Source organism: Dendrobium catenatum, unplaced genomic scaffold, assembly GCF_001605985.2.
Source record: "Dendrobium catenatum unplaced genomic scaffold, ASM160598v2 fragScaff_scaffold_205, whole genome shotgun sequence".
NCBI classification, from domain to species: Eukaryota; Viridiplantae; Streptophyta; class Magnoliopsida; order Asparagales; family Orchidaceae; genus Dendrobium; species Dendrobium catenatum.
This window is the reverse complement of record NW_021318667.1, coordinates 197,039-212,463: the sequence shown is the minus strand read 5'-3', so window position 1 is coordinate 212,463 and position 15,425 is coordinate 197,039. Positions and strand designations below refer to the sequence as shown.

The window sequence follows — 15,425 nt, the reverse complement described above, 5'->3', positions numbered from 1 at the left end:
AGCCTTTTTAAAGAACTTGAGTTTGGATTATCAAACTCTGAATTTCTAACCTTTTTTGGGCTATGCGTTGTCAATCCAATTCTACTAAGTTTTTTATTAAAACCATGAGGTAACTTTCTCATTTTAAGAATATTTGTTTTTTTATTAGATCAGGGAATGTTTTTTTCTTTTATTCGTTTCATTTTTTGTTTGTACCTCCTCTCTTTTTGATAATGCAAAGGGGGAGAACGTACTATTGAAATTGTATCCTTTTTTTTTTCTTTTCAAAAAATTTAAAACAACAAAAATATTTTTATCTCCCCTATTTTTTTTAAAAAAGTGTTATTCTTGTGAGAGGGAGATTAGGAATCTGCCGCCAGATCTACTTAAGAAATACTTATTTTTGGACATCATCCCAGTGGATTAGCCTGGCCGATCCAGAGCAATTTTTCTTAAATAAATCTAGCAATTAAGGAAAGCAATTAATGGTGATTTGCATGATCATATCGGTCGGGCCGATCGCAAGATCGTCCGGGCCAATTGGACATCGTCTAGCTTCATTTCAAAGCGATGTTCAGGACAATTTTTCTTATATTTAAACTAATCTGCCAGGACGATAGCCTATCAGCCTAGACGATAAAGTCGGCAACTTGCATTAATGAGTTCGTTTTTAGCTCTTCTATTTAAGAGATGTCAAGGCACTTTGTAAAGTGTCTTTAGTAGCCATTGCAGCTTCATTTTTTGGGGGAAACTTGAAGATAAAGCTTGAAAGGGAGTGAGGAAAGGGTGGAGTTTTAGAGAGGGAGAAGATCCTATGAGGGGGGACTAAAGGGAGTGTGGAGGGGGTTCCACACGGTTGATCCGACAAGCTCGCACCTGAATACCGTTGGATTCAAGGCTTGCCTCGAGGGAAGTTCACCAAAGAAGAAGATCTCTTTGGTGTCAAAGGACCCGGGTACTCCGTCGTACAGGGGAAGGTGAAAGTGATTTTGTAAGGGCTTCTCTGCCTAGCTGTGTGGGCTAAAGGAGAGACACTTGGTCTAATATAATACTTGGAGGGTGCCTCCAAGGAGTGGATGTAGGTCAAGGTTTGACCGAACCACTATAAATCTGGTGTGTTATTTCTTCATTACTTCCGCATTGAGCATTAATCCACTTGGAATTATTTCCATTAATGATAATGGAAAACCTCACATCTACAACACATTCCAAGAGAAGGTTAGAGAAATTAGTAGGAAAACCATACCACTTAAGAATTTGACGAAGAGTTGTCCACCCCATGCTATCATATGCTTGCTCCATATCCAATTTTATAGCCATCAATCCCTTCTTATTTTTGGAGATCTTAAACTTGTGAAAGATTTTTTGAGCCAAAAGGCAATGCTCTGAAATAGATCTTCCAGGAATGAAGGCCATTTTCTCTTCAGAAATCATCTTGGAAATACCCTTCTTCAATTTGTTAACTAACATGGTAGCTACAATCTTATAGTTAGTTTGGCAAAGGCTAATAGGCCTGTAATTAGCCGGAATCAAAGGGTTCTTAACTTTAGAAATCAAGACATTCAATGTATCCTTCCACTCCTTATTCATATGGCTGGATTTGAAAAAATAATTGACAGCATTCCACAAAGTCTCCCATACAATACTCCAATAACTTTTGTAAAAAGAAGAAGTAACACCATCCATACCTGGTGATTTATTGTTCCCTTGCTGGAAGACCGAATACTGCAGCTCATTCACCGAAAATTCAGCCTTAAGCAACTCTACATCCTCAGCTGAAACCTTTTGATTTTCTGAAGCCACCGGCCAGCTCGTCAATTCACAATTCCTATGTTACCATTTCTTCTCAAAAAAATGAATGAAGACCTTCTCAATTTGATCATCTTCAGCATGCAATTTATTAAACTCATCTTTAATTTGGTTGACACGGTTTCCATTTCTTCTAGCCGTAGCAAAATTATGGAAAAGCTTAGAATTTGTATCCTTCTTCATGCCATCTTGCTTTTTCCCTTTGATTCCACCAAGTAGAAAGTCTTCTTAAAGTGACATTAAGTTCATGCACTTTGGCTCTAAGCAATAAGAGGTCATCAGCTGACCAATTATCACCCAAAGCCTCCTTATTTTGAAGTTCAAGGATTTCCTCTTTCAGCTTTTCCTTCAACCTATTCAAGTCTTTACACTTATTTTTATTCCAAAAAAATAGTGCTCTTAAGGTTCGGCTAAGCTTCCATTGCAAGATCATAAACTCATCACCAAAGTCATTCTTCTTCCAAGGGTGATAAACAACACTCTTAGCTGCTGAGTAAGACCTCCAACTATCCTCAAACTTGATAGCCGTTGACTTAAACCACACCCCAACATCAAATTTAAGAACAATTGGACTATGGTCAGAGGCCACTCTTGCAAGATGTCTAATAGTAGCTAATGGGAGCTTCTGAATAGCAACTGAATTCAGCAAACATCTGTCCAACCTCTCCCAAATCCGAGAGGCTCCCTCTTTGTTGTTACATCAAGTAAACCTTAGACCAATGCTTCCAACGTCATGAAAATCTGAATTCATCATAAAGCCTTTCATCTTCCTAGGTCCTTTTGAGAACAAGAACCTCTTACCTCCTCTCTTCTCCTCCTTGTTTAAAATACAATTAAAGTCCCCTCCAATGATGGAAGAAATTGAATCCTCCATACATTTCTCAAGTTGATTACAAAGACTTCCCCTCTCCTTACAACACCTACTCCCATATACAGTAGCAACTTTCCACATTCCCAATATGGGAACCGAAAGATCCCCAACAATAGTTTGAGAAGAAGTCTCCTTCACATCAAATGAAACCAATTTCCTATTCCATAACACCAAAATACCTCCTGAGGTACCCATTGTAGGGTAACGCAAATAATCCCAATCAACCCCAATAAGACAGTCAATCTCCCTTCTTTCAATGCTAGAAAGCTTGGTCTCCATGAGCCCAACAAAAAACACATCTTGGTCTCTAACAATTTCCCTTAAATACAGGGAAGCCTCTTTCTTCCTTGCCGCCCTACAATTCCAAAATAAGATTGATGACATTCAAACAAGTGAAGGGGATCTCTCCCCATTGATGGACTTCAATCTTCCATCCCTCTTCATTTTCTTATAATCTGGTTCAACTGGCCCAATTGATCTCACCTCTTTGGCTAATTTAACCTTGGCAGCACCACTTTGAGAATCCAAACCAATATTACTGACATCTGGATCAGCTATGTCCATACCCCTGTCCAATGATTTGTCAATTCCTTCATTCTCATCAATATCTTCTTCTTCATTATCATCAGTTAATGCAGCAAACCTGTTAATTAACTGAATTTCTGGAACCTTAACACCAGCAGTCTTCTCAATATCTGAGCAATTTCCTGGATCCAGAACAGACTTTCCTACAACAGCATCTGCCACCTCCATCAACTGAATATCCTCCTACACAGTAACCCTTTGGCTGTTATTTCCCCTGCTGTCGGTATTAACCCCATTGCCAATCCCTCCTCTAACAGTGACATTATTTCTGTTAAAACACCTATTTTTGAAATGAACATGTATCCACGATCCATATTCAGAACTGATCACGAAAGGCTTACTGTCATCCACAGCCTTCTTACTTTTCTCATTTATTACATCTGTCTTCCTTAACGTTTGGTCTTGAATCTCAAGGGATACATTCTCCGGACAGACCTTTATATCATGACCCATTCTACCACATTATAGCAAAGAAGATTAATTTTCTCATACTCCACCCGTTGGAAGAATCTCCCAGCTGAGCCATCTACCCAAACACCATTCAGTAGATTTTTCTCCAAGTCGATCCTTATGCAAACATGAGCAAACTCACATTTACCCCAACAAAATGTATTGCCATCTATGTACATTGGAGACCCAAAGCAAGAAGCAATTCTCGCTATATTGTCTTCATCCTAACAATACAGCGGCAAGCACGAAAATCTGATCTAGACGGGAGCAAAAATTCCCTTAAATGAATTTGGATCAAAACAGGGGACCATCTATCCATGCCGACAATGAACCCGCTCACGTACCAAGGCCCGCCATTCAAAATTTCTTCTACTTCCTCATTCGATTTAAAGGAGCAAAAAATCCAGTTCATACCGATTGACGTCAAGTGAAATCCACCGTATTTGCTCCACTGTCTCCTAAGTTCAATGCTGCAAACAGAGAACGGCACATTGCTTCCCAAAACCTTAATTACTATCGTATTTTTCAGGATTTGTGAATTCTTTTCCTCCATTTCTAAATTTAGCCTGGCTTTAATCCCATCTTCAGAAAATTCAGCTTGGTCCCTGTTAAACGATATCTTGATATGTTTTGGCTTTGACCATGCTTCAGCAACCTCACCATTACCCTCCTGTAAGGATTTATCATTCAGATTGGGCTTCGAGACACCAATACTCTTTAAATCCTTAGCAGGATCCTCAACGTGAGTCAAATTATCATCAACCTTCTGACCTTCCACCACTGTCAGATCATTAGAAATATTTCTACCCTTCTGCACATCAAGAACTCCAGAAAAATTATTCACCCTCAATGTTAGATCATCCGAAGCTGAAGATTCAAGAACAGCAAAGTCTGGATTTCTCTTCATATCCATATTCTTCTTAATAGTCATATTCTCCACCATAACATTCTTCCCCTTACCCTCAACAAGAATTTGACGGCTCGGAGGTCTTACCCCTTCTCTGATCACAATGCCATTTGATACTCTACCATTGGAACGTAGAGTACCAGTAGGATGCGGAGGATTCATGACACCGGCAAAGAAATGCCGGCGATCATCAGGCGACAACTTTCGCCGATCACGAAAAGCTCGCGCAAAACAAAATTCGAACATATCGGAGAACTTTCTCTCTCTAGAATTCCAGACATTCTCTCTCTAGAATTCCCAACCAAACTGCAATTTTAGTCAAAGGAGTGTAAATCGAGCTAAATAAAAATTAGAGCTAATTTGTCTGATTTTCTGGCACATTCAGAATGTGCTGAACAATACGGTGCATTCTAAATGCACCAAACCAGTCTACGTTTATATGAGATGAACTCAACGAAAAAAAAAAAAGAACAATACTCTAAAACTTTCAAGTTGGCTTTGATCAGGCATGAATCTCAATGTAAATATGAAAAAAAAAAAAGAACTTTCAAAATTAAATTTGGGATTGTCCAAGCTCCAATTTCAGCAAGCATATAGCCAAATGAGACATCTCAATGAGATGAACTCAACGATATCAAATTTAGTCCAACTCGAGCTCAAATTAGAACAAATCAAAGGATCAAAGCCAACTTGAAAGTTTTAGAGTAATAATTAGATGACCAATTGAAACCAAATATGACATTCTTATAGGAAAATTAAGTGGCTTAACGAGACAAATCCAAAAAGCCCAAGATCACTCCGCACTGACATTATTAAAACACTCAAATGCTCTATAATCAAGGGAACTAATTATATCAACCGTCGGATGGAATAGTCCCAACCTACTCTAGATCTTCTCCATATTTATTAATTTTTTACTCACAAAAAATAATAAATAGCTTTCCATTCTTCAAATGACGGGGAAGGAAGATGAGAGAAAGTTTGAGAGCTCTCTAGCACTCTCCATCCAACAATGCCACCACTGGAGTTCTTCCCAACCACTGATCATAAACGAACTTACATTCGTTCTTCGACTATCGCCGAAACTCTTCTTGAATGCTATTGAAGCCGGATCTCCTCCCAAATATTGTCACCTACCAACTATGATCTTACCAACCATCATAACCGATTGTTTATAATCATTCTAACCATCATAGCCCACCGACTACAATCCTTTTGACCATCATCACCTGCAAACTACGGTCCTTTTGACCATTATCTCTCATTGACTCTGATTTTTCTATCCACCATTATCCATAAACTATGGTCCTTCCTACCACCATCATCTGCTGACTACGGTTCTTCCAACCATTGTTGCATGTTGACTACGATCCTTCTAAGCGCCATTGCCTGCCAACTATGATCCTTCCAACTACCGTCGCTCGCCAACTATGATTCTATTGATCAAATAAATATGCCAACACTCTCTTATGAACTAATGTCCTGCAATGATCTCTATATAATGTGTATTTGCTATATTGAGCTAACATCCTCTTTTAAAGAGGGACATCATTTATAGTCAATCATCAATGCTAGTGGCTTCATTAAAACTAGGCTAGGTCCCGTGTTTTTTCCCTTTTCAGTATTTTTCACATAAACATCTTAGTGTCTCGTATGCATGATGCACCTTACTCTTTTATATGTTTTTGTATTGGGTCTTCATACAAAGTTAGGATGCAAAAAGTTTATATATTTCTACATTTTCAATTATTCCAGGACATGACAAGCATTTTTGACTAGTTCCAAAATTTTATGTCGTATTATCGTCTAGTGTGAGACTAATGCACAGTAAGTCATCTAGTGTGAGATTAATGCATAGTAATTTAGTTTTAGAGGTTTGAGAGGTTAATGCATAATATTTTTAATTTAACTCTTTGCTAATTTTTAATTATATGATAATTAGCTGTAAAAATAATTATATAATAAATAGTTAAATTATGTAATTAGATGAGAATTAATTTATAATTATGTTATAATAAATTTAATTATCTATTCATGTAATAATTAATTAAAATTAACCTAAATAGTTAATTTAATTAATAATGTCATGTAATTCTATCTTAATATTTGATTAGTTAATATAATATTGATTATTTGAAATAGTAATATCAAATAATAGTTATTAGTATTTTTAGTGTGTTTGGACTTTGAATTTCTCTTTTAAAATTTTATTTAGAACATTGGATCTTTAAGTTTGTCTCATTATTCATTGCTAAGATGTTTCTTGCAACAACACATCATATCAGATGACATGTAAAGATGTAATATCCAATCAAGCAATATTATAATTTTAACTTGCATGTGAATGTGGGATATACACAACCTTGGTTATTAAAAGGGGGTGCATTCACATATCAAGTAGAGTTATGAATATTTGAATTTACACCTTCAAAATATTTTGATCTTGTGTGGAAAGAATTCTAGGCATCCCTAGTAAACAAAGGTTTGATGATGCAAGAAAAAGAATGCATGCTTTTATAGTACGGACCAGTGATAGTCTATTGTAGAAAAAAGCGAATGTAAATGAGATATTTAGATGTTGCATCTATGAATGATCAGAAGATGAGAATGATGCCCTTTGGAGTATGTATGCTGAGATAATGATAGTAAAACTATATAAGACTATAAATTTTCTAAATTTTGCCGGTTAACAATATGTAAAGATGAGATTCTTAGAAGAAAATGATCATCTAGTCAGTCCTCATTTCTTGCAGAGGTGATATCATAAGATGAAACGTGAGAGAGAGGGTGGTTATCACCAGATGCTGACCGCAATAATCTTGACATTAAGTATGTGATTTTATATCATCAATGGTATTATACTTTTGATGAGTTCATTTTGGATTTCTATAACTATTAGATGAAGGAGCTATTAATTGAAGATTAGCTAAATAAAAAATAAAAAATTGAAGGTTAGCCTAGAAATTTTTTGAATGGTAAGGACTGACAAGACTTTCAGTTTAAGTTTCCTTTCAAGTGTTGCCTGACTCAAACCCAACTCCAAGCATGTCTACTTATGGTGCTTAGGAAATAATAAAGCTATGTAATACTATGAATGTCAGCTTTAGTTTTATTTATTTATTTACTTATTTTTTGCATGCTTAGTAAAGCTATTATCTTAGTGGAGATCAATTTGAACTATGGATTGCTTTTTTAGACATGCAAAAAGAACTAAGAGTTCTGCATTTTCGAAACTAACTTTATTTTAAACTGCAACATACATACTTGATACATTTATACATATACAATAACATAATTAGAAAATAATGGAACATCTACCGACGACGGAAGGGAACCACTCCTAAGGGTATATCTAATTGGTGTTTTCATCTTTTCCTTTGAAGGCGTGGCTCCTCAACCACCACCTCCTCATGCTCTTGAACTTGTGCATACTACTACGATGGTTGTCCTCCTAGTAAGGGTATATCATGCTACGAGGGGTAAGATGGCAACCCAAAAAATGGCATCCACTTTGGTATAGCCATGTGAAATAACTAGCATGTAAGGGGTTGTTAGGACTAGCTACCGTACTACATATATGTTGTCTCACTAGTCTGCGCACTGTATGGGTTCCAATGCTGTGAGGAAGGTTCCGAGCCTATCACGTCATAACCGACAGAGAGTGTGTACATGGAATGTCTAGGTGGATCATTCTTCATGATCTGTTCCCTTGAACACCTTCCAAAAATCAACCTAGTTGATTGACGTTGGTGACTGCATGCCGATCTGAAAAAATATAACAATTGTCATTTGTTGGTATGTAAATTCTTAACATCAATAGATAAAATAACACTAACCTCATAAGCTCAATAGAAATGAAAGCTTAGGATAACAACCAATGATTTAAAAATCGGACCGGACCGGCCGGTTCATCGGTTTGAACTGGGAACCGGCCAGGCGGCCAGTCCGGTCCATCCCTTTAAATCGGGTTGTACTCAAACTAGCAAAAAATCGGTTCAATTACTGGTTGAACCGCTAAACCGTTGGACCGGGCAAGGATGAAAGAACAGGCCGGTTTCAAAATTTTCTAATAAGAGCCGTTGATTGTAAATCATAAATCAAACAGCTGAAACATGATTTAAGTGGATTAAAGCGATCGAAACGAAACCCTCGTCCCTCATTTCGCAATTCGCACAGATAGTTCGCTGCTCTTAAAACGCGAAGTCGCAAACCCTGCGGGACTGTTGGAGGCGAACGACATCTTCTTTCGCGCGCATGTCGCTCGCAGGTGAGTCTTTGTTAAGGCCCTTTCATCTACCATTTTGGTCGAACAATGGTGGCGTTTGTTTGTGCATTCTTCCGTCTGTCCGAGCAAGATAGGGGAGAAAGAGGTTGCGAAATCCGATTTTCTTTTTCTTTTTCGGTTTAGAAAGAGTTAATTTTAGGATGATTTAGAATTAGCATTACCTGAATAATCGTTTTTTCACATCAGTTGCGATTTTTCGCATCAGTTTTCTGTTTTGAGAAATTTTTGTTGTTACATTAAATCCTTCCTAATTTCGATTTCAATTGGATCCAGCTTTTTTTTTTCTGCATAAATTTATGTCATTTTGATCATTTTTTATGTTGTGTTTTCAAAATCTAAGTTTCATCAATGAAATTTCTGAGAAATTTATGATTAAAGAACGTTATTGTAATGAATGAGATTGTTTGTTTTTTATAAAAATTTCATTTTTAATTGATTTGCTTTCTTTGGGGGTATTTGGTTCTTCCTGAAGTGGACTGAGCCTGCATGTTTCTCCTTGGATTTTTGGCTAAGTGGTAAACTGGTAACATAATTTGTAGGGGTTTTTACATACATACCACTTTATACCTTATATTTTACATATCTAACACCTAAAACTTAAATATTACACAACAACAACTCAAACACAAACTTAACCTCATATATGCCACTCCGTTTCACTCCGCTCAGTCTCCGCTCACTCCGTTTCACCTTCCCGTAATTTCCCGCGCGTGCGTTGAAATTTCGCGCGGAAGGACCTACATCCCGAAGGCTGCAGAGTGAAAAGGTTGTTCTGCCACTCTGTTTCACTTCTGATTTTGTCCGGCTTCTTCTATTTTGTTGCGCAAAAGATTTAGGTTAATACCTTCTGACCTTTTGTCGCACAGAAGAGATTTAGGTTAATCCCTTCTTACCTTTTGTCGCACATAAGCTTTAGATTAGCTGCATAGCCATGATGCATTGAATAATTTTCCTGATAGCTGCATTAGCTAATTTCCCTCTTTTTACTTTCTCCTCATTCTCTTTTATTTTTACATTTTTTTTCTAAAAATGTGGTGTTTTTTTTCTAAAAATGTGGTGTTTTTTTTGTCTTATTATTTCAGGTTTTAGTTGAAAAAGAAATTGCTAGTGGGTGGCATACTTTGTCTAGAATGGATTGTGATGATTTATGTGGAGAGAATGAAGGGCATTTTTTGTTACAATTAAATATGGAGGATTTTGGATTGATACCAATGATAACTTTAGAAAGAGATATAATGGTGGCAAACAAAGGACCGTCAAAATTGAGAAAGGAAGTATGAATCTTTTTATACTCAAAACAGAGATTCTTAAAATATGTCCATGGCTTAAAGGATATAAATATAGTATGCATTATCACATTCACAAAACATCGCCGAAGGAGTACAAAATTATAAATACTGACATAGACGTGGTAGAGATGGTTACACATTCAAGTGGAAATTTTCGTGCTGAGTTAGTTATCTCAGTAGAAGAGGTAGATAGAGATCATTCAAACACAAACCTCATGGGGGTTGTTGGTGATGAATATATGGCAGATTGTTCTGTGATCCATAATGGTTGTATTTCAAGTGTTCAGACTACAAGTGCTATAGATATTGGTATTGGCACCTTCTTCAATGATGCAAGAAGTTTCAAGAATGCTCTCCGATCAGTTGCCATAAAGGAGAACTTTGGGGTTCAGATAAAAGCCAGCGATAAGAAACGTGTGATTGTGACTTGTTCCTATCAAGGTTGTGAATGGAGAATTCGAGCCTCTTTATGTGAAGACACTCAATCTTTCAAAGTTAGGAGACTAGATGGAGTACACACATGTCCTGGAATAAATCGAGCTGGGAATAGGCTGACAACATCTGCTTGGGTTGCCAACGAGATACAGGAGATGGTAAAGAGGTACCCAGATATCCCACCTAAAGAAATAAATAGTAGTCTAGAAAAAGAGTTTGGCTTATCCTTACCTTATATGAAGCTTTGGAGGGCAAGAGAGGAAGCCCGTGATGCTTTATTTGGTTCAGTTGATGACAACTACAAATGGGTTCCAACATTGGCAGCAGAACTCCATAGAAATCCAGTAACTCATATAACATATGCATTTAACAGTGAAGATCATTCATTCCTGAGGTTTTATGTTAGTTTTAAGGTATGTGCTGACGGTTTTCTAGCTGGGTGTAGACCACTAATCAGTTTGGATGTATGCCATCTTAAGTCGAAGTACCTATAGGTGTGTTGCTATCTGCTAACGCCTTAGACGGAAATAATGACTTATTCACTTTAGCATTCGCTGTGATGGAGACTGAGTCGAAAGGGACATGGTCATGGTTTCTCCAAAATTTGGGAGAAACAATTGGTCTTTCTTTATATCCTCTGTGTTTTATTTCAGATATGGAGAAGGGTTTGGGAAAGGCTATAAAAGATGTATATCCTGAAGCTGAACATAGAATTTGTATTCGCCATTTGTGGAAGAACATTAAAAAAAAATTCCACTGTAAAGATGGACAAAAAGTGCATGGACTTGTCTGGGAGGCCGCTAATGCTTACACAAATACAGAGTTCAATGAGAAGCTAGTAGAACTATGTCATTTGAGCCAAGCAGTTTACTCGTATCTTATTTCTTTACCGTATAAGTGGTCAAGGAGTCAGTTTATGATTGGGATATGTCATTCTGCAAATGCGAACAATTTTGCCGAGTCATGCACTTTTTGTATATAATAACCGCTGATTTATCATATTGCCTATGGTGTAGGTACAAACTAGCATATGAAGGGGCAATTTCCACATTACCCGGAAAGGATCTTTGGCAAGTAACAGAGAATACGGAACATGTTGGTGTACCTAGTACTTATAGACCAAGAGGAAGACCTAGGAAAAAAAGATTGCTAAATTTCTTGGAGCAAGATAAGAGGTCACATAGGTGTGGCAGATGTGGTTTATGAGGGCATCATAGGAGTACTTGCAAAAATCCATTGCGAAATAATAATAACAAGGACAATTTGCGTACAGAAGTTGGATGAAGAAGTCGGACAAAGTTGCCAAGCAGACGGAATGGAGAGGATCATCAACTTGAAGATTTCGAGTTCTCATATGTGACTGGATTTTAGGATTGATAGCATTCACTGCTCTTTAAGAAGTCCCTGTTTTGACTTTTTGAGCTAGTACATAGTAGCTGTAATTTTTTTGAGCTAGTAGATAGCAGCTGTATTTTTTTTGAGCTAGTAGATAGCAGCTGTAACTTTTTTTTTGGGCTAGCAATATCAACAACTTGAAAGTATTGACTGTTATGAATTAGCCATTCTCTTGATTCAAAGAAATTTTATGTATTTAAGTTGAATGATGTAGAACTATGACGTTGGTTGATTGCCTGATTTGGGAGAAATAGCTAAATGTTTCGTTTCAAGATGAAATTTTGAGTAACTTTCTGGGTACCGTTTTGAAATTTAACTAATAAACTTTGAGTAACTTTGCCATTCTGGGAACCGTTTTCAAATTCAAATATGCACGTTAAATTAACTGTCGTTTTTTTTTAAGCTGTCTATACCGAAATCTGTAATCTGACGTGAACTTTGCCTTTCTGTAATCTGACGTGAACTCAAATCTGCACGTTATTAATTCATACAGAAATCTGTCTATACAGTTGCTGCAGGTTTTTTTGAGCTGTCTATACCGAAATCTTACAGAAATCTGTCTTACAGAAATCTGTCTATACAGAAATCTGTCCATCATGAAGTCAGCAATTCCTTTTAGCATGAAGTTAACATTTCCTTGCTGTAGGTTTTTTTGACCTGAACAAAGAGCTGCTTGACAATGACAAACAGGAGAGAATAATGCATAAATTTGATCAATAATTCAACATAACAACTTACAATACCCTTGACCAACACATCAATAAAAGGTTGCAAAACTAAACATAACAAAAACAACCTTTTCTGCAGTCGACACAACACGTTACAAACACAAACGGATGATTACATCAACAACAACAATTACAATGAAGACTTTCATCAAGAACATCATCCATTCAAGCATATTAATAACCTTCGCCTCAAACACTTTGCGCTCATCGTCTATACCAAAAGATGCATCTTCAACTTCATCTATCCATCTGAAGTATCTGCAGTTGTCATCAGTTCGGTTATTCACGCACCTATAAAATTTTCTTCCATTATTAGGTCCACGGTGGCAAGTGTACAATACACAATTCAGGTGACAGTGACAATAAACTTCAAATCGTTGGCGTCTATCTCTCGTAGCGGACGAATTCGTAGAACTCATTTGAAACGTTTTGGAATAAACCAACCTTTTCTGTAACAAAACAGAGAGAATTTTTAGGAAAGATAACACTCATGACATTCTGTATCAAAAAAAAAAAAGTGGAAAATACCATTTCTGTGGCAAAATAGATATAATTCGTGACATTCAGAAATGGTATTTTCCACAATTTTAGGGTAGATAAAACAGATAAAACATTCTGTAACAAAAAAAAAATTGCCACTAGCAATCGGATATACAAGAATAGAAAAAACTTATACAAGAATAGAAAAAACTTATGGAACTCTATTAATCAAAGAAGTTACAGAATAGATAAAACTCAGCCGCTATTCCTGTAGAAAAACGAAAGCAAAATCGCAGATCTACCCAAAGGAGTAATACCTTATTTTTATCAAAAGAAGTATACATACGAATTTACAGAAAAATCGAACCTAAACTCAGCCGCTCCTCCTACATCGAGGAGATCTTGCTCTGCTGCCCGAGAGAAAGCTTCAGCGGAAAAACTCACGCTGGATTTTTAGGGCTACCCGAAATACATCTCCCGCCGAATCTAAAGCAGAAATAACGACAGAGACGGAGTGAGTCATGTTTTTGACGAAGTGGCATATATGAGGTTAAGTTTATGTTTGAGTTGTTGTTGTGTAATATTTAAGTTTTAGGTGTTAGATATGTAAAATATAAGGTATAAAGTGGTATGTATGTAAAAACCCCTAATTTGTAATTTTCATAACATGATATATTGTTATGGTTCTTGCCAACGGACAATGGCTAATGAAAGCTTAGTCAGCATTCAATTATATTGTGAACCATCAGTAACATGGGTCATCTTTTATGCTGTTGAGCCCTGACGAGCCATTTTAGATGACTTCTAGATTTATTTGTTTTGATGAACAAGGATTTAGGGATATCACTTTTGAACTTTGAAGTTTGACTTGATATGAAATTATGAACATTTTGTTTGATGCCAAAAGCTACGCATTTGTTTATGTTTTATTGACTAATTTAATGCGACACTTATATTATGTGTTATTTACTTATTTGTTAATATTTCATAAACTTGATTGATGTCATGTTTATGTTATTTGAATTAGGGGCTATGAAAATAGAATTTAGAATGAATGTATAAGAAGAAAATTTAACATCTATTTTATTTTATTTAATAATATTATTATTTATTACGTCATCCAGTTCGATCGAACCGTGAACCTCTCCATTTTTCGGTTCGTTGTCCGATCCGATTTTCACATCTTTGTTAACAACTACAAAATCAAATAAAATTTACCATTATAAATTTTAGAACAAAAATTAAATGCAAATATCATAAATAAATTCAATATACATAAATGTTTCAACTGAAAAACATAACCCATAATAACTAAACAATACTAACCTCACAAGCTTAACCGGATGAAGAATTTTTTAAGAATATGCCGAAGGTTTTGGCGCATTCTAAGTGCGCCAAAATTGTTAGCGTATTCATGGCATGCACCCAAACATATGGTGTATTCTGACTTCAACAAATACTTTAGTGCATCTGCTCCAACTTAAATTTTGCTCTGTTTGTACTCCTTGAGTTAAATTACACAGCTTATGTAGTCCATCTTAAATATTGTCCAAGATATATCTTATTTACAAATTGTTTAAATTAATTAATTTTGACATAAAATCTAGAAAATTATTTTACTAAATTTATTTCAAATTAAATTAAATTGTTTGTTTCAATTTTGAAAGAATCACAATGTAATTAAATTTAGTCATTTTTAATTAAAATAGTATATTTTAAATTTTTGTAAACACAAATAATTGAAATATGACAAGAAGTTGAAAATTTTTGTACTTGTTTGCAAAATACAAAGTATAAATTTATGATATAATCATATTATTATATTCTAAAATAATGGCTTTTATTATATTATCAATGATGAAAGTAATAGTTTAATAATTTCATTAATAGTAATCTTATTAATTTCATGCTTTCATTACTACTATAATAGGTAGAATGAATAGTTTGATTTAGGAATTTTGCAGGAAGTTATTTAAGAAAGGAAATAACTGAGAAAAGTTTATAATTTTGAATTATTTATTTGATTATCTGATGAATAAATGTTTCATCTTTTACTAAATTATTTGAGGACTACAGTTTCAATCGAAAGAATTGATCTTTGAAAGAGGCGTTGCATAAATATAAAATTATATAAGTATGAAAATAAACACATATTTATATATTTGCAAATACAAATAATTATGTAAATTTATATTTGTACTCCTTTATAATT

The 15,425-nt window shown here is 35.5% G+C and overlaps 1 protein-coding gene across 2 annotated transcripts; it reads left to right on the top strand.

Moving 5' to 3' along the window:
- The first annotated feature begins 8,733 nt into the window (after positions 1-8,733).
- On the top strand, positions 8,734-12,161 carry LOC114579168. Of its 2 annotated transcripts, XM_028692980.1 has the most exons (3): positions 8,734-8,868; positions 9,969-11,023; positions 11,627-12,161. In XM_028692980.1, the coding sequence occupies exons 2-3, from the start codon at positions 10,163-10,165 to the stop codon at positions 11,642-11,644; spliced, it is 879 nt and encodes a 292-aa protein (XP_028548813.1). In that variant the 5' UTR covers positions 8,734-8,868; positions 9,969-10,162; the 3' UTR covers positions 11,645-12,161. The 2 variants fall into 2 exon arrangements, with proteins under 2 accessions (XP_028548813.1, XP_028548812.1); XM_028692979.1 differs by having other exon boundaries at positions 9,969-12,161.
- The last annotated feature ends 3,264 nt before the right edge of the window (positions 12,162-15,425 follow it).

Coding starts and splice junctions, on each gene's coding strand:
- LOC114579168 (XM_028692979.1), top strand. CDS start 10,163: ATGAATCTTTTTATACTCAAAACAGAGATTCTTAAAATATGTCCATGG.